This window comes from Ursus maritimus, unplaced genomic scaffold, assembly GCF_017311325.1.
Source record: "Ursus maritimus isolate PB19 unplaced genomic scaffold, ASM1731132v1 scaffold_7, whole genome shotgun sequence".
Taxonomy (NCBI): Eukaryota; Metazoa; Chordata; class Mammalia; order Carnivora; family Ursidae; genus Ursus; species Ursus maritimus.
In genome coordinates this window covers 16,433,232-16,456,804 of record NW_024426885.1, presented here as the reverse complement: position 1 = coordinate 16,456,804, position 23,573 = coordinate 16,433,232, and the positions used below count along the sequence as shown (strand labels likewise).

Here is a 23,573-nt window from a genome sequence, read left to right as displayed (position 1 = left end):
TGGAAGTATGTAGATGAGGAGGAAGAGGGAAATGAAAGGTGGTAGTGGGATCAGGAAGATTTGTTCAGGGCCAGGTAAGATGTGAACTTTTCTTCTTCAGCAGCATCCAACAAATGCTTTCTCTGTGCCTCGTAGATTCCAGGCAGTGTCCAAGAGTCTAAAGAGTCAGCCATGAACACTGACAAAATTCCTGTCCTCGTGCAGCTGACATTTGGGGAAAGGGGTTGGAAGGGGGGGCAGGGGGAGGGAACAAACACTAACAATGAAAATAAACACGTAAATATAAATAAGGTAATTTCAGATAATGATGTGAAATGTCAGTGAAAGATCAATGAAAAAAAACAGATTGGTATATTAAGGTCAAGATTGGCGGAGTCTGGGGGTGGGGGGGTGAGACAAGGCCTCCCTAAGGAGGTAGTGCTTGAGTGGAAGCTTTGGTAGTGACGAGGAACTACCAGGTGGTTTCTGACAGAGGGGACAGCAAGTTCAGAGCCCCTGTGGCAGGTCCCAGTTCAAGTGACAGAGGGACCAGTGTGATAAAACACGGAGAGCAAGGGAGAAGGAAGGAAAGGGGAGGCAGCAAACAGATTACCATATGCCTGCACAGAGCAAGTCTGGGTTGAATTCTAAATGCGGTGTGAAACCACTAGGGAGGCTGAAGCAGGAGGGCTAAGTGATTTTTTTTTTTTTTTAAGATTATATATATCTTTTTAAAAGCCACTCTTGGTTACAGAACAGAGAATAAACTCTAAGGGCAGGAGTGGAAGTCACTGGCTTGGACCAAGGTAGCAGCAGGGAAAAGGTGGCAAGATGGCAAACACAGAGTCCACAGCACTTGCTGATGGACTGGATGTGGGGAGAGCTAGAAAGGGGAAAAGTGAGGGTAGTCCTAGGGCCTCCATCAGAGTACCTATGTCAATGGCAATGCCATTTCCTGAGCTGGGAACACTGGAGGAGCCATCTGGGTGGAGCAGAGAGTAACAGCTTCCGTGCTGGACAAGTCAGCCGTGAGACATCTATATGCCAGATGAGATTTCAGGTAGACAGTTGGGAGTAATCAGGCCAGGGCTATAGATTTTGGAATCATCAGTCTATGGATGTTAAAAAAAAAAAAAAGCAAGTAGTTGGATTAAACACAGAATTATCATATGATCCAGCAATTCCGCTCCTAGGTATAGACCTGGAAGAACTGAAAATATAACTTGTACACAAATATTCACAGCAACACTACTGAAAATAGTCAAATGGTAGGAACAACCCAAATGGCCATCAACAGATGAATGGATAAATGAAATGCAGAATAGCCACACAATGGAATTTTATTCAGCCACGAAAAGGAAGGAAGCCCTAACACATGCTACAAAGTGGATGAACCTTGAAAACATCGTGCTAGGGGAACAGTTCCATTTATACAGAACAACCAGAATAAGCAAATCCAGAGACAGAAAGCAGATGCGTAGTTGCCAGGGGCTGAGAAATCAGGGAGTGGGGAGTGACTGCTTCATGGGTACAGAGTTTTCTTTTGGGGTGATGGGGGATGTGCTGGGGCCAGATGGAGGTGGCAGTTGCACAATGTGAATGTGCTAAGTGCCACTAAGTGGTACACTTTAAAACGGTGACATTTACATAGATGTGTATTTACCATGCCAAAAAAAGAACAACTAGGCAATGGGATTGGATGAGGTGATCTGAGAGGGTGGCGATGGAAAAGAAAGCTCTGGAATGAGCCCTGAGCATGCCAGTGTTGAGAAGCCAGGCATAAGAGGAACAGGCAGCAAAGAAGTTTCAGAGGTACCAACTGTGACATAGGAAGAAAACCGAAGAAGTTGCTGTCCTAGAACCCGGAAGGGGAATGTGTTTCAGGGACAGTCAGGTGGCCCTCTGTGTCAAAGACGGACTTGGTATGTGGTTCGGGTGGACGCTGCCACATTCACGCGCTCCGGGATGGAACCATTCTGCACTCATCAGCACTGAGTCAGAATGCTCCTGTCCCCGTGGTGTTGACAACACAGTGTCTTGTCAAAATGTTTGCCCATCTCCAAGGTCAGAAATGGATCCCAGGGCAGTTTTCACCTGGGATCCCCTTACTGGGAGTGAGGCTGAGCAGCTCTGCAGATGGACAGGGGCCACCTGTCTTTCTTTCATCAAGGGCTATCTTGTCCTGATCTTCGCCCATATTCCATTGAGCTGCTAGTCTTTTCATATTCTTGATTCCTAGGAGCTCTCTGAATATCGAGGAGCTGGTCCCTTAGACCATCCCCTCCCTTGATGCTCTCTTCTCTTTGCTTCCTCAACAGAATTCTCTGCTACATCTTCTCTCATCTCCAAGGTCTCACCTCAGCATTTGGGATGTTTTTCTCTTGGTATGTGGGTTACTCGTCCCCGTTGTGTCTTTGAATGTCAGCGCCCCATCTTTGGCAGCCTCACTTCACCACATGCCCTTCTAAGGCATCCCTCCCCTTCCCTCACTGCCTCCACCATGATTCTGATTACAACTGTGTGCCCAAAACTCCCCAAACTATGTATAGCAGGATGTACAGAAGACTTTTCTGATGCTCAGTGTGGGCTGAGACCCCACAGCTGAGAACAAGGTTTGTTAGGCACCCACGCATTCTAAAGAGAGGGGCTAGACCATCCATGCAGACCCTGCAGAGGGTGACCCAAACACTGCACAGGGGCCTAGCCCATCATGACGGTCTCAACCGGTGGCTTGAGTGTTGCTCCTAGGCTCTTTGCAGAGGAGTGGCTCTTTCCCATCGCCCTTAAACCAAGCAGGAGGCTTTAAGAGAATCTTCTGGAGAGCCTGGCCTGTGTCTTATGGAATTAAGGGGATACAGGATTAGCTGACTCGTGCTGGAAAAGCTCTAAGGGTGAAAGGCTGGCTTGCTGCCTGGGCCCCAGGTGAGGAGAGGGGTCCTGGGGAGTGAGTTCAACTCTCGCCAATGCTGTTCCTAGTGGTGGTGCCCCCAGTTAATGGTCATTTTTCTCCCTGTTGGTCACAGAAATTGGAACAAAATTTCAAAAGTATTGAAAGGGCATGATTGTTGACTGTCTAGGAAGTTGAGAGAGAGGAAACGCCAAACAGGCAGAATTTGGTAACTCATGGAGAACCCAGACCTGTGCATTCATGAAAAACATCCTTACAAATGAAGTTTTTGAAAAAGCTAAACACAGAAACCTTCACATGATATTACACACAGTATTCACTTAAGATTTTCTTACATCAGTTGAATTTGGATCTTAGTTTTTTAAAAAATGAAGCTGTCTCAAAACAGGAAAAAAATAAAATGAGGCCTTACTTTAGAGTGGTCAAGAGCTCTGGCCTTTGAGTCACCTGGGCTGGAAATCCCACTCTGCCATTTACTAGTTGTGAAACTTTGGGCAAATCCCTCAACTTCTCTAAGCCTCAGTTTCCTCCCTTACAAAGCAAACATAATACCAGACAAGGCCGTTACAAGAAGTCAATGAGATATTGCAAATGACACCCTTAGAATAGTATCTGGTGTTTAGTCACTGGCTCTAACCAATCCCAATGACACTCATCATCAGGGAAATGCAAACCAGAACCACAATGAGCTATCCCCTCACACCAGCTACGTTGGCTCTAATAAAAAAGACAAGTGATGACAAATGTTGGTGAGGACACAGAGGAAAGGGAACCCTGGTGCACTGTTGGTGGGAATGGAAATTGGTGAAGCTGTTATGGAAAAAAGTATAGAGGTTCCTCACAACATGAAAAATAGAACTACCCTATGATCCACCAATCCCACTTGTAGGTACATATCCGAAAGAACTGAAATCAGGATCTCAAAAAGATACCTGGGCTATCGTGTTCACTGCAACATTTCTCACAGTAGCCAAGATGTAGAAACAACTTAAATGTCCTTTGACAGATGGAGAGATAAAGAAAATGTGGTATATAGGTACAATGGAATATTATTCAGCCATGAAAAAGAAGGAAATCCTGCCACTGGTGACAACACAGATAAATCTGGAAGGCATTATGCCCAGTGAGATAAGCTAGACAGAGAAAGACAAATACTGTGGAATCTAAAACAAAACAAAACGACAACAAAATTTCTTAGAGAACAGGAACATTGTCACCCCAAAATAGGAAAGACTTACCTATGCTAACTATACAAGGTTGCACTAACTATACATGCACTATGTTGATCTTAATCATTCCACAACCTATATGTATATCAAATCGTCACATCGTATGCTTCAAATATATGTACCATGTATTTGTCAATTATTCCTCAATGAAGTTGGAAGGAAGAGAAGGAGGGAAACTCTCTAAAGGTAAACTTCTCAAAGACAGGGTCCAAGTCTTTCACAGACACTTACTATTCTACATCCCATGCCAAGTGCATTTTTACAGCTGTATATTACCATTAATACTGTGACATAGTGATACGTCGATTAACAAAAGTATAAAGATTCTTTGGCACTCGGAAGTGTTGGCAGACATTTCACACGGCCACAGATGATGTTTTCAATAAAGATAAAAAGAAACAGGAAAAAGAAAGAGAGAGAGAATGGGACACAGATCTGTTTCTGTGACATTGCTTTGGAAAGAACGCATATGCCCTATGATTCTATTCTCAGTTTTTAATTTTGGTTGTTTGGTTTGGTGCTTTCTGACGGATGCTGCTAACTTTACGAAGTTTCCAAAGAAAGTTCTCTGTAATGGGTTCTGAAGGAAACTGAGAGGAAAATAAACGAAACTGAAGTATGGAAACACAGCTTGGGAGTTCAGAAAGACTATTTGTTCATCATAAATTAAGTTAAAAATATAGTTGCACAAACAGATGACTAAATAATGCTCAGATGCACAGATCTGAGCTTTTCTTTAAGTGCCATCTTATATAAGATTGTTCCACTGAACTAACCTAGTCATTAAAAACACTTAGATGTGACATTTTTAAAAATACTGTTTCATATACATCTAAATTCATGCTGTTTACATAGCACGCACGTAACAGATTGATCTGTAAGGAGGAGTTGGCATCACGGCAACGCAGAATGCCGTACTGTGTTACAGAGATCCTCGGATTTTTATACTCAGGCATCCGGTTCCATATTCAGCTCCTACAGCAGCAGCATCCAGGATAGCTGCGAGTCATTTCTTAATATCAAATGGCAAGACAAATGCTCAGATTGAGTTCTTGGACCTTAATCAGGTGGGGCTTTTTGGTTTTTGTATTGAGGGCATAAAAGCCAGGTTCATTTGGTCCGTGGCCATGCACAGGTTAAAATATTATCAGCTCTGTCATCGTCGGCATCCACAAAGGACAATTAGATCTACCACTTAAGGGTGGATAAAATTAGAACGTTCATGAGCTTCAGATTCCATAATAAATCTCAGTCGATATACTGAAGGGAGTTATTTCTTAGTCAAACCTCTGCTTGCCAATATTTTAGGATCTGAATCACCCTCTCAATCAAAATCATTACTTTAAGGTCATAAAAATCCTGTTCTTCAATGGATTTTATATGAGTGAGTACCTGAGTTTATCTTGCCTCAAAGGCCAGCTTTGTTCTTCAGTTATAAAGGTTTGTTGTATCTCTCCTACCCAGTTATTTGCTGTCTGTTACCCCAATTCTGGCTCAGAAAAAATAACATCCATGTTGCAGCTGCGAAGAACAATTGTTTGTGTGTCTCCACAATGTCAAAACAACCCACTGAAAAGTAGTCTGTACAACCCACCGAATGGATTGATGGATTTTTTCCCCTTGAATGGGAATTATTAACATATACCTGAGTTTTTCTATTTCATTTGCAAGACAATAATTGAGTTTCTTGGTGTGTAATGAAAACGATAAAAGAGCAGGGCATGGAACCCTACCTGGAGCACACAGTGAACAGGGATGTGGCTCACATGCACCCCTCCCCCTCCATGTGAAGACCCAGGCTACTTACTCAGCACACACGGGAACTTGATCTGACCACATTCAGCCGGTGGCACTCGTGACTTTGTGGCCAGCTGTAATCCTACAAGAAAGGTGACTGTTCTCACCAGTGTCTGGGTGCTACTTATTTGGGGGGTCATCTTTAGCGTTGAACTATGAGAAGTCATTCTCCTTGTCATCTGTCCTAGAAGACATAATAGAACATTCTGAAACACAGGTGACTACAGAGTGTGCATAAGGTGTCAAACTTCCTCACATACAAGTAGCATCTTGCTCTGGGTTGAATGTGTCCCCCAAAATAAACATGTGTTGGGAGTCCTATCCCCCAACCCCTCAGGATGTGACCCTATTTGGATCTTCAAATGTGATCTTTACAGAGGTAATGAAGATAAAGTGAGGTCAGTAAGGTGGGTCTGATTCGATAGGACAGGTGTCCTTATCGAAAGGAGAAATTTGGACACAGACAGGCACAGAGGAAAGATGGCCAACTACCAGCCAAGGGGAGCCAAGTGGGACAGACCCTTTCCTCACAGCCTTCGGAACGAGCTGACTGGCACCTTGATTTTGGACTTCTAGCCATCTAACTCACACCTTATGGATCCAGCATCATTGGAGAATGAAATAGTCCACATAAATTCATTTTCTAGATAACAGACGTTTTCTGGAAAATACGAAGTTCTGAAATTTTCATACTACTATTTCTTAATAAAGATATTTCTAAAAGCCACACTCCATTTCTTAAACGGAGGATGGGTAAACGCCATCTAAATCTTTCTTAATGATGTGGGGTCATCAGTGGCTGTGGATACAGAACACTGTCTCTGCAGTAAATGGCATCCCTTGTTTCCCTGTGTTCTAACAGAAAGTTCCCGGATGTCGTTTGCCCCCTGCACCAGCCTTACTCCTTCGCTCCAGTTTGTTTCTCCTAGTCTGTTACAAAAGAACAGAAACCGGAAAAACAAGGCATTGAAACTGTTTCTGAAATAAAATTAATAGTTCCAAGTTAGGGTCTAAGAGTCTCCTAGGGGTCGAACCTCAGAGACTTGGAAAAACTTCCTTTGCTGCCTACTTCTTTACCCTCCGTTCTCAGGGGATGAGGTGGTGAGACCCCTTGTACTCAAGGGAACTGAAGGACTGTGCTACATTGACACAAAGCAGGTCACAAGAGAATCTTCTGGCCTCCTTGAGGTCTGAAGAATTTACCCCATAAAAAGCAGCAGCTTGGATCAATTGTATCTGGGGAAATAGGCTTCTCTATCAAGAGCCCAGTGAGGCTTTCTTTTGTCATTATTGTTTCATATACTTGGAATATGGTTATACCATAGGGTGGAACTCTCTGGAATGACCTTTCCATGATGCAGAATTAGTTTAGGAAATTCTAATTCCCCAAGCGGAACGATAATCAGATTAAATGACCACAAAGGAATAAACTTGCCTTTGAAACCAAAAGAGTACTTACCAAATTAGATTCTTTACTACATCCTCTCGCTTTTAAAAAAGAACACATTTATTCAATTATTCCATTTCCACTGATTGGAAGCTGCCTTCTTTGCCACCCTTGGTTTTGCACAGAATGAAGATTTTTCTGCTTTATGCCGTGATCTGTAGTTGGGCTGGTGGTGCTGGTGGTGCTGGTGATGCCAGGGCGGGGGGGAGGGGAGGAAAAAAAAGCACTGATGTTTTTAAGTATTTACGATAAGCCAAGCTCTATCACAAATGCTTTTATGCCCTACCTTACTGACTCCTCCCAAACAGCACCCAAGTAGGTAGGATATTATTATTCCCATTTAACAGATGACGAAACAGGGGCCTGAGGTGTTCAAACAACTCGTTCTGAGTCATCCAGTTACTAAGTGGCAGAACCCGGATTTTAACCCAGGCAGTCTCATGCCAGAGCCTGCATTCTTAATCATTATGGTACAGAGAGAGGTAAATGTCAAAACTAATCATTAAAATGAGTGTAACCTTGCTTAAATTTCTGCCATAATTTGAAATTATGTAATAAAAAGCATCTAAAAAACAAAACTGCATGGGCCAGGGATATTTTCAAAATCTGCCATCAAGACTGGCTATGCTATAAAATACTGATTATTATTTTTTGCAAGGTTAATCATGGGCTTTTAATTTGCTTAAGAAATTTTTTTTTAATTCTAGGTCACCTCCCAGATGAGGACTTATGAAAACTCTACATATGAATATATATATATGTAGGATTTTTATAAACTGAGACCATATTGTTATCCGCAAGAGAGAGCTATGAAAAGGCATATAGTCTCTATTAATTAGTCATGGGGGGGGTGTGAAACATGCCTGCTTCAAAGTAGTTGGCAGCAGGAGAGAGGAAAGGTAGGGAGTAGGATGGAAATGGTGACAAGTCAGAGGCAGACATTTTCAGAACAAGCAAAAAAATATTTTCAGGACTATGCCAATACCCTATTAGTGCCTTTTCCCAGCATTTCAGAGAGCCTTGCAGCTCAAGTGTATGTGACCACCTGGTTTGGGAAAGGTATTAGGATGTGGAAAGGCAAAGCAAGGAGAGCTTGATTCTTCATTTTTCTGTTTCAAACTCCCAAGCAGCTTTATTTAGACTCTTAAGTAAAATCCCCAAGGTTGTCACAACTTTTGAGTCTTTCATTCTCAGTAAGAGTCTTCTGTGAAATCTTTTTCCAGTTACATATTAAAAAACAAACAAAAAAACCAAATTGCTTAATTGCTTGGCTTTTCTTTGGTGTCCTCTTTGTCTTCAAAGTTAGCATTCATGTGGCACTTTCGGAAATTCACACTGAAATGTACTAACAATGAGAATTTCATTTGGGTGGCTAAATATGATTATCCTTCTAGGTCTCTTATACTTAAACCAACTGAACAATATAAATAAACATTGCATGATAGAATCTCTTCACTTGCTCAGAGCTTTGTGTTCAAAAAATTACTCCACGACCTGCTCCAGGACCCAAATATATCATGCAATTGAATTATGCTAACAAGTAGTCAGAGGTGAGCCAAAATCTGTTAAGGATGCACGTTCTGGTAATTGAAGATTAGCTCAGGAGGCAGGAAAGTCAAGAACCCCTTTTCCTTTCCTTGAAACCTTAAGCACGTCTCTCTCCTTATGCTTCAGTTTCTCCATATTAAAATGGGGAGAAAAAAAATCCAACCATTTCTCCACCAGTGTAAAAAGTAACTCCTATTTAGAAGAGGTCTGTTAAGACAGTCATTGCCCCCTCAACATTTAATTAGGGGAAAATGCTCTGGAAGCAGAAATCTATCATGAGATAAAAGTCTGTAGCAGGCTTAATTTAAGGAGCTGCAAAGCTGAGACATTATGGAAAATAAATGTCATGTCCCAGGGTTGATATTTATTTTCAAAGCAAGAAGACCGACCGTACTGGTTGTCAACACCAAAGTAGCAGCTAGACTGTCTCACTCGTGTCTTCAGACTCAGCCCTTCCTAGGCAAAGGACCTGCCATGCCTCTGTATATTGAGTGGGTCTGGATGGGCTTTTATGCAGTACATAAGTAATGAGTACGTGAACAGAAAAATACCTATACAATACAAAGTGGAAAAACATGTGAAAGAAAATACCTGTTTGGTGTCTCAAAGTAATGAGTGAAAAAGAACGAAATGTAAATGATTTGTTCTATCACCTGGCGGGAGGCAGAGAGGACAACTAGTTTCTTCCACTGGTTCTCTTTGGCAATTCCATTCAGCTGGATGACCCAGATGCCATGTTCCATGGATGAACGGAAAACACAATATCTTCTTTTATTTGGGAAATTCTACTATACATAAGCTTTTATTCCACAGGAATTTATAAAGTACCAACTACATGGCCAGCATAAATGGAAGATAAACTGTTTAAAAGGCATCATTCCCACCCTTCAGAAACTTAAAACAAGGGCTGGGAGGGATTCTTGTTGTTACAAACTCCTCGGCTGGTTACAACATAATTGTTTTATCTGGAACACGGTAAGACTCTGTTAAAATAAAACCTACAGTTTTCAATAATTAGCACAGCTTGTTGTCACCACAAGCTCTGGACTTGGGTCCAATGAAGGACGCCTCCTAGCCAAATGCTTTTCGTGGGTAGCAATGACATTCCTATTGCCACGAGCACCTGAAGGTAAGCTACCAGCCGGCCACAAATCCATTTTTACTCATTATACAACTGATTAAGAACAGAAGTTTTGAAAGTTGGCTTTACTTTTATATTGCATTACCTTCCTTTTTTTTTTTTTTTCCAAGTTACTAGTCATGGTGCTAAGTAGTTGACTTGAGGGCGGAAAAATCCTTTACTGCTAATACTTCACCGCTGAAATACTTTAAAGGAATTTATTTTAGAGACTCAAATAAACAAATACTTTTAAAAAATAGAATAGGGCTCGTACTGTGGAAGGGCACAAAAAAGGGGGGGAAACTTTTTTAAAAGGATGATGTGCCAAAGGTAAAAGCATTTAAAAATAGTTCACTGTTATCCAGCCTCTGAGTCATATGAATATCTGGTGTGAGAGAAGAGTCCAGCTGATAAAGAGAAGCTGATTTAAGTGAATGGATCTCTCATTTGAGCCAATTCTGGCCCCTTCCATGTTTTGAAATGTCATGAGGACTGGGTAAGACTGAATTTGATGTGTTGCGAATATACGGTGCTCTACGTGATTTCAAGAAACCTTCACGTACATTCTCTTGTTTAATCCACGCACAATCATGTGAGGGAAGGAACGGTAGGTCGGTTTGAAAGATGAAGCCATTGCAGAAGGTCAAACTGAAAAGTGACAAAGCCAGGACATAAACCTGGATCTTCTGCCTCCCAGGTCTGAACACTTTCCAATAAGTCCAAATTTTGAAAAATATTGTTATTGGCTCTAGCATTGTTCAATGTACTCATGAGACACACCAGGAAGAGGAGGAGGTGGCAAGAGGGAGGAAGTGGGAGAGAGGAAAGCTTTTGAATTTTCCAAATAGTCCAGGCTTTGCTATGATTACACACTGTCCTCATTCTTATCGCAGTGGATGGAGTTGCTTGTCCCTGTGTAAATTGTGGCTGCAAAACCAGTATATGACCTTAAGTGCCAGCCCCGGGTGCAGGCTGTTCTCTGGTTAGCGCGGAGTGACCGTTTCAGCAGTAGTATTGCTTTATGTGAACAGATGTGTATCTTTCCTCGGAAACAGCCACTTGAGCTCTGATTAACAAACCCCGCCACCCATGATCAGCCTCAAGGCAAATTGTGCTAACTTACTGGTTTGACACACTTCTCAGGGCTTTACTTGGAAATTCCCCCCAAGACTTCCTTTGGCCCACATTCCAACAGTTGTCCGGTTAGGCTCTTCACTATAATTTTTATCTCATTTTCTAGCAAAATCAACTCAAGAGTGGCAATGTGTTGGCCAAGCTCCTGGCTTGCAACCACAGGTGGCTGAAGTACTATTAATCACTGCTGTACAGACCTTGAATTCAATCTAGAACTTGAAACAAGATTCAAGTCATCAGCTGTTCACCCAGAGCAGAAATGCCTGGAAATACAGCATCACAAATGAAGGCTAAGGAAAAAGGTCATTCACCTTAAATATTTATGAAGATTAGGTAATGCTTTTTATTGATGTGGACTTGTGTGACCCCTTTGGAAAACCTATTACCTATGTCCAGCTTTATTCATTACTGAGTAGGTATGATATAAATTTATCTCATGAGCCTACCTTGTATTTACAAAGTATTTTTGAAATACTTACATGAAAAAATGGACTGGACTACAGGAATATGAATTATTACTGTAAATTCTAAGCATGAGGGAAGATTGTAACTCCAAAAACACTCAATTATTTCTCATGCTAGTAAATAATGAGATTTTAATAAATTAAACGGGAAATATTTATGACTCAAAGCTTTATGTTAATTAAGTAAATATTAATAAACATGGGAAATATAAAAATGTACAGGATAGTCCTGGCTCTCAGAGAGCTTACAATCTGTCTGAGAAAAAAAAGAAAAACATATGAAAATTAAATCACAATATAAGAGGTGTCGAAAGGCAATATATTGTTAATTACCTTGTGAAATGCAATTAGCAAAGTAACTACTGCAGGCAGAGGAAGGAGACATCATTTCCAGAAACAGTGGGCAGGGACGATTGTAAAATAAAAAACTTATCAACCAAATCTTGAAGGCTGAATTTATTGAAACAGAAATGGAGGAGGGGATTCTTAGTGGAAAGAACCCAATGAAAAAGAGTACAGATAAAAAAGAAGAAGGCAGGGGGAGGAGAAAGAGGGGGAGGAGGAGGAGATGAAGAAGAAGAAGAAGAAGGAGAGGAGTATAGATTCAAAAAAGGAAAAAGAACGCAGTACTGCAAGTTAGGGTGACAGGGACAATTCTACAAAAGACAGTGCTGGAAAGGCCATTTGGAACTGGACCTTGAATGCCAAGTTGAGGAGTGAAGGTTTCTGAACACAAAAGCATCGTGCTTCAAAGCAGCATTTTAGAAATATTAATTTGACTGTGGGATGCCAGATTAAATGGAGGGGGGAGATTTAGAGGCTGGGAGATCAAAGAGAAACCATGGTAAGTGTGATATGTAAGGAGAGTAGTGGGATGGAAAAGGCAGGTGGGGGTGGGAACTACGGAGGAAGGAGCCTACTCCCCCCCCATGCGCCTATTATCATTTATTGTTGGAGCTTTCTGTTGTTTCATAAAGTACTGTCAAATCAGTGGGTTCCGAAGAACTGATTCATTTTGACAGTTTCCAGGAGGGAAGGGGGAAATGGCAGAGTTATTAATTTTGAACTTGCAACATGTAACACCTATGTAAGTAGATATGGTGAACCTTTTCCTCTTTATGTATATCCTCAGCGAGGACCAAAAAGGGTAGCTCAAAAAGTGTCATGAAATGTAGGATTTAAAGGAGATCCAAGAACATTTTATTTTAAAAGGAAGCTAACTCCAGTTGAACATGGGCTATTCCAGACTCTTCCATAAGTACAAGTGAAAGAAAGCCCCAAGAATCCCAGGGACCCCTTTATGTCTGCTGTGTTCCTGTGTTGGAACGCCTATTAAAATAATCTTCTGGTTTTAAATATTTGTGATTTAAGGTATTTATTATCCAGAAATTTGGGGGAGTTTGATGTACCTCTGATTGAGCAGGGAAAAAAAGTTTCCCGAGAGCTTTGTGACAATTCAAATCCCATGCCCTGATACTTGGCATGTTTATACACATGCACCTGTACCCAGATGCATGTATCTATATATCACGTACACAAATGCATAGACACGTATACCTGTGGCAATGTTGCTGGCATCCAGGCCTCCGCACTGAACCTCTACAACACATTCTGGCTTTATCGCTCACACAAATGCAATCCCTTGGCCCATCCTGGGCACTTAAGCTTGGCACACACTATTCCAGTAACACCTCTTGACAGAAAGATGGCGCAGGACAGAAAGCCTCCTCCCCACATTCCCTACACCTCACTCCATGGCCCGGCACTCAGAACCCCTTTCCTGGGCAGCGTCAAATTCAACTCTTTCCAACCCCTTGGCTATTTTGAGTCTGCCTCTTGAGGGCGGCCACAGATGGAAGCCCGAAGGGGAGACAAGTTTGCAGTGACAGGTAACTAAGGCTCTTGGGAGCTTAGGCTAAATTCAGGGTGCAGTCCCTGTTCCTCCCCTCTTTCTAGCCCCCCTCCTCTCCTTGCTCCCCCTTCTCAATCTCCCCAAGTTGGCAGAACTCGGCTGACAAGTCCTGGCGCAGGGGTGAATAAACAAATCACCCACACCCACACCCACCGGCCTTGTAACACTGATTGATTATCCAGTTTGGGCCTGAAGCAAATTTATGTTTGGATTTAAGTAAGGGAAGGTAGTTAAAACTGCTTGACTTTATAAACTGAGTAAGCCCTGCTTTTAGCTCTTGACTTGGGTAGCTGTGGAAATCAGCCTCTCTCTGCAAGGTAAGAATATGGGTTTGGTCCAGATAGTGATGTTCCTTCCAGACCCTATTCTTTTTACTCCAAGGCAAGAAAGGCGTGTGAGCAGTGTGTAACGCTTTCGTGCACCCTTACATGGGTAATTAGAAGCTGTTTACTTCTCGAGGATTCCATGAAAGGCTTTTTATTTTCAAGGCTGAGCTGAGGACGTCATGGTGGCGGGGATTAGAGAGGGGGCTTGCAGTCCCCCTGCTGCACTGTGTTCCAGGTGGCTGTTCCCCACATAGAAGCCACCCACAACTGGGCTAACAACTCGTCGATCTCAAACGGATTCATTCGCCAATTCAAAAGCCACTGATAAGAACTTTAGATGCTATAGGATATTAATCCTCTTGAGTATTTACATATTTTCTCCTCTCATCCCTCCCAAACTAATCCTAGAGTTTTCGGAATCTGGGAACTTGGGCAAAGGAGAAAGCAACCGACCAGCCCCAGGAATCTGAAATGTCAGCTCATGACGTCAACCCAAACTAACAGTACCTTTTTGTTTGTATTGACCCAGCTCAAAATATAAAATCATGTGGGTAATAAAACACAAATACAGGTGTTATTGCTGAATGTGAAAAGTCCGAAATGTAATTAAATGTGTTCTTTGTTCTTGGCGGTGTCATTTACTCTACGTTAACATTTGTGTTTCCTTAAGCCTCTCTTTATAATATCGACACCCGCTGTTGCATCATACTCACATATTCATTAGCTGGGGCTGAGGAGTGTGTGATTTTCCAACTGGTCCTCAGCGTTAGCTGTCAGATGCACAAACCTTCGCTTCCTTTCTGCGTCTACCGCACTGGAACAACAGAAGCTCCTTGCAAGAGCGCCCAGAGAGCGTTCTTGACAGATGCGCGGTTTGCTCGGGCAAGGCGCTCTGCTGGAAAGTTTCCTCTAACCACTCACACCCGCCTCCGATCCCCCGAGCTGGCAGGGCGCGGGCTGGCTGGGTCCCCTCTTGACGGGGGAAGGGTTTTACACACACTCTGCAAGGCTGCCGGATCCGAGAAACAACCTCGCAGCCAAAGTCCTCCAAGCCCTGCGGACAGACTGTCCGAGGCGCTCGGGAGTCTGGAGGACGCCGAGGTCTCCTCCCCGCTAAGGGGAGCGCGCGCTCTGCTCCGCAGGGAACCTGGGCACTGGAGGTAGAGAGGATGCCGGAGGTGGTGGGGCGCAGGAGGGAGCCCGGCGCGGGAGGCCACAAGGGCGCGGGAGGGAGCGGACTGCGGGAGAGAGTGGGGGCTCCAGGGGGCGGCGGGGACGTGGGTGGGAGCCGGGCGCAGTAGTGCGGTAGGGGGCACAAGGCCCTGGAACCGCCGGGCCCTGGAAGGGGCGCGCCTGCAGGAAGCGGCGGGCGCGGGGGCGGCGCTCGTGCGGCGATCTGCCCCGGACTCCCCGGAGCAGCTGAACGGGCGGTGGGGGGAGGGAGTTGGGATGGGGGGGGAGAACTAGATAGGGGCGGGCCTTTGCCTGGATTGGCTGCAGGAGCCTGACGCGAGGTCCCGGGGGTTGGCTTGGGGGAGTGGGAGCGGGGTGGGGTGGGTGCTGGGTGCCGGGGCTGCGGGCTCAGCGCGCTCAGAAACATGCTGAGGTCCCGGCGTTTGTTCCAGCAGCGGCAGCGGCTCCAGCAGCAGCGGCGGCGGCGGCGGCGGCGACAGCGCACGGCTCCGGCGGGGAAGGCGCCCGGCGCCCATGCCTCCGGCCCCGCGCAGCGGCTGTCCTGACCTGGCCGCGACCTCCCTCCGCGCGCCCCGCCGCCCGGGCCCCTGGGGTGTTCCCCAACCACGGCCCAACCCCGCCACACCCCCCGCCCCCGGCCTCCGCAGCTCGGCATGGGCGCGGGGGCGCTCGCCCTGGGCGCCTCCGAGCCCTGCAACCTGTCGTCGGCCGCGCCGCTCCCCGACGGCGCGGCCACTGCGGCGCGGCTGCTGGTGCCCGCGTCGCCGTCCGCCTCGCCGCTGACACCGACCAGCGAGGGCCCCGCGCCGCTGTCGCAGCAGTGGACGGCGGGCATAGGCCTGCTGATGGCGCTCATCGTGCTGCTCATCGTGGCGGGCAACGTGCTGGTGATCGTGGCCATCGCCAAGACGCCGCGGCTGCAGACGCTCACCAACCTCTTCATCATGTCCCTGGCCAGCGCCGACCTCGTCATGGGGCTGCTGGTGGTGCCGTTCGGGGCCACCATCGTCATGAGGGGCCGCTGGGAGTACGGCTCCTTCTTCTGCGAGCTCTGGACCTCGGTGGACGTGCTGTGCGTGACGGCCAGCATCGAGACCCTGTGTGTCATCGCCCTGGACCGCTACCTCGCCATCACGTCGCCCTTCCGCTACCAGAGCCTGCTGACCCGCGCGCGGGCGCGGGCCCTCGTGTGCACCGTGTGGGCCATCTCGGCCCTGGTGTCCTTCCTGCCCATTCTCATGCACTGGTGGCGGGCCGAGGGCGACGAGGCTCGCCGCTGCTACAACGACCCCAAGTGCTGCGATTTCGTCACCAACCGGGCCTACGCCATCGCCTCATCCGTCGTCTCCTTTTACGTGCCCCTGTGCATCATGGCCTTCGTGTACCTGCGGGTGTTCCGCGAGGCCCAGAAGCAGGTGAAGAAGATCGACAGCTGCGAGCGCCGCTTCCTCAGCGGCCCGGCGCGGCCCCCCTCGCCCGCGCCCGCGCCCGGCTCCCCGCGCCCCGCCGCCGCCCCGCTGGCCAACGGGCGCGTCAGCAAGCGGCGGCCCTCGCGCCTCGTGGCCCTGCGCGAGCAGAAGGCGCTCAAGACGCTGGGCATTATCATGGGCGTGTTCACGCTCTGCTGGCTGCCCTTCTTCCTGGCCAACGTGGTCAAGGCCTTCCACCGCGACCTGGTGCCCGACCGCCTCTTCGTCTTCTTCAACTGGCTGGGCTACGCCAACTCGGCCTTCAACCCCATCATCTACTGCCGCAGCCCCGACTTCCGCAAGGCCTTCCAGCGCCTGCTCTGCTGCGCGCGCCGGGCAGCCCACGGGAGCCACGCGGCCGCCGGGGACCAGCCGCGCGCTTCGGGCTGCCTGCCGCGGGCCCGGGGGCCGCCGTCGCCCGGGGCCGCCTCGGACGACGACGACGACGACGACGTCGGGGCCGCGCCGCCCGCGCGCCTGCTGGAGCCCTGGGCCGGCTGCAACGGCGGGGCGGCGGCGGCGGACAGCGACTCGAGCCTGGACGAGCCGGGCCGCACCGCGGGCGCCTCGGAATCCAAGGTGTAGGGCCCGGCGCGCGCTGCCGGCTCCCCGCGCCCCGGGAGCAAGAACACCCACGCGCCCCTGAAGGCTTCCCAGGGGAAAGAGATCTGTGTTTACGCAAGACCCAGAGCAGGTGAACTCGAAGCCCGCAAACCTCGTCGGATTCATCCAAGACAAACACAAAAGCCACGGACCGTTGCACAGAAAGGAAAGTTTGGGGAGGGGTGGGAGAGTGGCTTGCAGATTTGTCTTGGGTTCCTTTTTTCTGTGTGTGCTTCGGCCTTCTTTGGTGTGTGCGTGTAATGCATCTTCAGTTTTTTGGGTTGTCTTTTTTTTTTTTTCCCCTCCAGGTGGTTTTTGACACTTGCTTCAAGGACTGGGGTAGTGGAAGGGAGAAGCGTAAAAGTCTATCAACTTGGCTTCCATCCCATTCCAGGGAACGGAAGCAGCCAACTGGACAGAGAGAAGGGGGAATGACAGTTGTCAGGACATGTTTCCTTTGCTTTCCAGAGAAATTTCATTTTAATTCCTGAGTAATGATTTTTCCTGTTCTTGAAGCAAAGGAAAGGATGGATGCAAAAATCAGTTTCAAGAAATTTTAAGCTATTCTTGGAACAAGCCTCACCTTGCTTTCTTTTAGTAGGGCAAACCTGCTGTCCCCGCGCGCCTCGGTGGTCAGGCTGAGGGGTTTCTACCTCACACTGTGCACATTGCACAGCAAGATAGAAAGACTTGTTTATATTAAACAGCTTATTTATGTATCAATATTAGTTGGGAGGACCAGGCGCTGAGCCTCTGTGACATGTGACTCTGTCCATTGAAGACAGGACAGAAAAAAAAAAAAAAAAAAAAACAGGAGGAAACAGTTCAGATTACTGCACACATGGGTAAAAAAACAAAACACAAAACAAGGAGTGGTTCCAAATACCATTTTTGCACAGTGTTAGGAATTGTAAAGTCCACACAAGATACTACTTGCACAAAAAGAAATTAAATATTTTTTAACTGGGGCAGGGGGCAGATCTTACAAAACTAAAATAAAATTCAAACTCTACTTCTGTTGTCTGTTATGTTATTGAGCTAATGATTTATTGGAAAAATACATTTTTATACTCTTTTATCATGGTACTGTAACTGTATCCATATTACAAATATAATTATCTTAAGGATTTTTATTATTTTTTTATGTCCAAGTGCCCATGTGAATCTGCTGGTAAAATTTAGCACTCGTGTGTAAATGGTATTTCCTGTGTGTGTTTTACCAAGTATTTATACCCTGGTGCAACTAACTACTGTGTGAGGGATTGGTCCATGTGCAATAAATACCAATGAAGCACAATCAAGATTATGTACCGTGTGTCTGTAAGGAAGGGGTCAGTGATAATGGAAAAGACAGTTTGTTTTGTTCAAAATATAGGCTGGGTTTCCCATAGAGCTCTTTTAATAGCTTTTCATGACTCAGTAACATAGCAAAATGCCTCTAGACCAAATAAAGCGTGCACCTACTGAGAGCTGCAGACTTGCCCTAAATTTTCACAGCCGGATTCAAGGTATTCTAGACTACTTATAGATGTTTTCAAGATCCCATCTGCTGCACTTGACTTAAGAAGTAACATGTGGGATTGTGTATCTTTAAAAAAAAAAAAAAGTGATAGAGCCAGGTAAATCAACTGCAACTTTGCACAGAAACGCACGGGAAAAAACTTAACTCCTTGAATAATGAGTTGCCTGCCTGGAAGGAGGTAAGTGGCTTCCACACATCTTGTTTTTGTTTTCCAGGAGAAAATCACAGCCTACGGATGACCAGTGTGTGCAGATTTCTCCAGTGGCCGTTTAGAATGAAAAGTGCTTTTAGGCTTAAGCAAAAATGTATAAAAACAGCTTTCTAAGTCAACATTTTTTTTCTCTTATATAATTAAATAGACCATTTTTCCAGAATCTGGGGGGTAAGCAGGTCACAGGTAAGAGCAAATGTGAAAATCTTTAACTTCCCAGCAAAACTGTGACATCCAGATGGATAGGATATTTTTCATAAAATCGGTCCTTAAAGAAAGGATAGTGAAATTCCATCCTGGGATTAATTCTGCATTCTCCAGAATAAGTTGAAGTCTTTATCTTCTGATTTTTAAACAAGCTTTATGTTTCATGATCGAAAGAAACCAAAGTGAGGATTATAAAGTTTTGACTCCTCCTGAAGAAACTATTCTCAGCTAAGGGAAGCCACATTTGCAATGGAATATTCTAAAGACCAGGAGACAGTCTTCTGAGAAAGGTTAATGCTGTAGTTTTTAGAGACCAAGAGAAGATTTTATGAACAAAAGCTGCTGCAAAGTTTAACCCCTTTCTGCAGGAAAAAGAAAGGGGGGGGGGGAGAGAGAGAGAAGAGGGGTGGGAGGAGGAAGGTGGCAAAACTTACTTAAAAATACAAAGAAAAATACTGAAAGAAACTTAATTTGGAGATATAAAATCAATCTCAGGATGAAATCTCACTCCTTCCCCAAGAAATCAACAGAGCCCACTTCTACCCTTCCTTACCCCACGAGGGTATAAGATGCATTGTCTTAGGACTTTTGTTCTTTAGTTTATACTAGAAAATTAATAGACGACGCCTACAGTTTCATCTGAAGAACACTCAAGTGCCAGGGTAATGCTTCCCTCTCCTGACTTCTTGTTGTTATTTTGTTTAGATAAGTCCTTGTGTCTAAATAAAAAGACATTTTCCCAGCCCAATATTCCAGGCCCATCAAACCTCAGGTCTTAAAATCATGACACTCCTTTGAACTTTAATAAACAAATATCTATAATTTAACTACTTGGTCGAAACTCTTATGTGAATTATAAGAAATGACTATAATCTTGGGACCAGTTTGCATTTGTAGGAAATAGAGAAAGATTTTTCGAGGATCCCTTGAGTACTCTGAGGATTACAAGGATTCCGAAACAGACCGGGTCAGTGATTTCCAACTCTCCAGGATAACTGCTTTTTGTTATTTTTGAAAAAGACGGACATTGACTGGTAACAGCAATGCAGGCAACGGGGCTGTCCATCCCAACAGCTATGGCAATGGGAGGAGAGAACTGTCAATCCTGTTTAATCTGGTGAAATAATACACACCGCAAATGACAGGGGACAGCAGTGACTATGCAGAAAATCAACCTTATGCCGTAGGTCTGTGTGCACCAAATTCCAAGGCATAAACCTTAAAACTAAAAAGTGACCTTCAGTGTGATCAAGATTCATGGATTCACCTCATTGGAAATTATGTTGAGATTGTGCAAAGTTCTCTACTCGTAACAAGATGCTCCCGCATCTATAAATGCTCCCTCCAGGGCAGAAATGGGTAATTGGTATAGCGTATAGCTGAATCCCTTTGGTGAACTTGCCTAGATAAAACTTTGCAAATGATTCTTATTTTTTTAGTCCATGCTTTCTTTGGAACTGGAATTATTAATAACTTCTTTTTTTTGAATTATTAATAACTTCTAAGTGGCTATTGTGAAACCTTTCCTTGTGAAGCACATTTCCCTAGCTTCTTTTAATTTTGCATTTTGAACATGCTAACTTCCTCTGGTGATATGTAAAATTGCCAGGCGGAAATTCTGCACCCAAAGTATCAGGATGATATTATCATTTAAGTTTTTAGCAAGGGCTTCTAAGCAAGGGTCTAAAGGAAAATGATTAAGTTTTGCTGCCATATGTGAAAAGCTTTAAAAGAATTTTTTTTTAACAAAGTTGGACCCATTAGTTCTTTTGAAGAACAAATCTTAGCAGTAATTCAAATTAAGCACATTGGCACAGACAATTTAGTTTTATTTTGTACGTTTCTGGCATATCGTGCTGAGAAATACTAATTCTTTTGAATCCCTGCCAATTTGCTACTAATCAAAATGGAGAAGATATGCACTGTTTGGATTATACCTAAAAATAGTTGTGCTCCAGTCACATCAGCAAATGGAATTAAATTAATTTCTTTCTTCCCCTTCACACATACCCACCACATTATTTGAATTTCCATCAAGAATCTTGCTCCTGAATCTTAGAATTTGTGACTCAGTGTGTCCCAAATTGCATTGCTACATTGCTACGATTTTTCAGCCAACTCCACCGGACTACTTTCTGAGAAATACACCTCTCCCGAAGTTTCCACTTTTACCTTGCTTTCACTTAAAGAGTCTGTACTAGATAACCCTTAGAATGTAATCGATGAGGTGGTAATTCTATAAATACTTTGTGGATTAATTTACCTTCAGCAGAGTCCTTTTACCCTTTTGTGGGAGGAGAGAGAGAGTTTCTGAATCAAAACAATTTGGTCATTTGATGGAGCAGTTAATAGCCTTCCAAATCTAATTGCTCTAAAGACTGGAAAAACAGCGGCCCCAAGGGAAAGTTTACACTGTCACGTCAGAGTTAGAGCACGATCCTCACAGTAATGTCAGCAGGATCCAAGAAAGCACTGGAAGTAACCGTCTACACCCTATAAATCTTTGCCTTCACTCGCGTGTCGTGCCAAGAACACTCTGAACACCTGTCTACCTTCTGTACCTGAAGCCAGTTCTTGTCTGGGACCCACCACACTCACCAGTCCTTCTCTTGAGCACTTCACTTCTTGAATGAACTTAAAATATCTAGGACATCTAGTTCTAGATAAATCCTCTTCATGGCAGCATTTCTCATCAACAGTTTCCTAAAGCTCTGATTTTCAATATATAGCAATGCACTCATTACAATTCCTTTCTTCTCTCTCCACATTCCCTTGCTTATAGCTGCTAATTAGTATTAGCAAGATCAAGCTGTAATTTTCTTCCTATTTATGCCACAAAACTTACCTATGATGCATTTTAAATGTCTTAAGTTTGGATTTCTTCCTGAGAATTTCAGTATTGCTCATAATTACGAGTGGAAGAAAACTTTTTAACTATTGTTTGCACATTTCCTATACAAGATCTTCACACTGAGTGTAGGGTATGGGGCTTTCTTAAGCTTTATTTTTCCGTTTTTCTTTATTTTTCAGTTTTTAACCATATGACCTTCAGTTTTTCAGTACCCTGATTGCAAAGGTTAACTACCATTAGCTAGTCCACCTGCAACTATGTGTAAATCACTTTTCCCAGTCATTATTAGGCTAGCGTGGGTAAATTTCTACTCTTGGAGAGCAAAACTTGTTCAAATAGATGGTCCAAAGATTTTGGCTGCTCTGGCTGGCCATTGTGGCCAATGACCTTGGGAAAGTCGGTTGGTTTCCCTGTCACTCAGGCTCACTTCCCACAAAGCCTGGTCAGTAGCCATTGTTTGTGAAACCCTTTGAGATAGGAGTTTATTGCTTTGTGAAGTCTATCATTTCAAATACTTCCTCCTAACTTTCTTTTCCCTTTCCTTGCAACTCCACCCACAAAAATCCCTGGTTGTTGTTTTTTTTTTTTCTTTTTAAGTGACAGGAACGGCTAAGAAGAGCAAAATATATATATAATTCCCCATGCATCCAAACAAACGGTGCTTCCCTTTTTTATCACATTTAAAGTTCTGCAGAAACCGCAGCTGAATAAAATAACCTTCCCAAACACCGGCTTAAAAAACCTGTTTGCCATGTGCTAAGGAAAAATGGTTGTTTAATGATTTTTCACCCACAGCCACTTTGAGAAAAAAGTAAGTCAATTTGGAAAGTTGCTCCCCTCTCCAATTTGCATTGAGTTGTAAATGCTAAAAGCAACTCTCTGGATTGTTCTCTTTTTCTGGGCATAGCAATTCAGAGGTGAAAAGTGCTGAGAGCAAGGGAAGTTTGTCTTTTTGTTTACCTCTTTGGTGGCTTGCAGGGTATTGGGTTTCTTTGCTCCCAACAAACCTACCGGAACATTACTGACTTAACATATCTGTTACGTTAACTGGAGGAATTCACCTGCAATCTTGATGTCCTTGTTAAAAATGCTTTTAAAGAGTAAACATTAATAGATGTTCCAGTAACATTTTCTTCACTCTAGGGATTTTTCTAAAGCCATTAAAGGTAGCATTTTAGTAAGACGGTCCTCTTAAAGAATTCCTTGTGCTTAAATGATTCTGTGATCCACCCTGAAATAATTTTTTTTCTTAAAATAGGCATACTTAAGTAAAAGTAAGTCACATACTTAAGTAAAACTGAGTCACTAAGAAAAATTCCAGACTCTCGGGTGTGGGAAGGACTTCGATTATGTCTAGTAAACAATACCACTTTACTCAAGCAAGTCTACACCTCAATCAACCCAGACCACGGAAATTGATGGAATTCAGCATAAGATATAAAGACTCACCATTTTATAGCCTGTCGCATCAGCAGATGTTTCCTTTGTAGCTAACACAAATCCCTCTTGCTGTGTTGACTCATGACCGATCCCCATAGACTCTCACAAAGGATGACTGATGGATCCACTCTTCTCTGTATAGAAATCCTTCTGATGATATATATGAAACATAGTGACCCCTTCCTCAGCTTTCCAGGCACTATTTCCATGTA

General features: G+C 44.4%; 1 protein-coding gene and 1 long non-coding RNA gene across 3 annotated transcripts; one reads left to right on the top strand and one right to left on the bottom strand.

Annotated features, from left to right (window-relative positions):
• Positions 1-236: 236 nt before the first annotated feature.
• LOC103657352 lies at positions 237-15,270 on the bottom strand. 2 transcript variants are annotated; one of them, XR_005833127.1, is made up of 4 exons: positions 14,578-15,270; positions 7,373-7,544; positions 5,924-6,097; positions 237-1,091 (listed from the first exon to the last, which is right to left on the bottom strand). It is a non-coding gene; the product is annotated as an uncharacterized LOC103657352 (long non-coding RNA). The 2 variants fall into 2 exon arrangements; XR_566809.2 differs by lacking the exon at positions 237-1,091 and having other exon boundaries at positions 5,923-6,097; positions 14,578-15,268.
• Positions 15,271-15,711: 441 nt separating this feature from the next.
• Positions 15,712-18,598, top strand: ADRB1 (adrenoceptor beta 1). Its single transcript, XM_040624780.1, has one exon. It carries the CDS (start codon positions 15,712-15,714, stop codon positions 17,110-17,112), a length of 1,401 nt encoding a protein of 466 aa, XP_040480714.1. The 3' UTR covers positions 17,113-18,598.
• Positions 18,599-23,573: the final 4,975 nt, after the last annotated feature.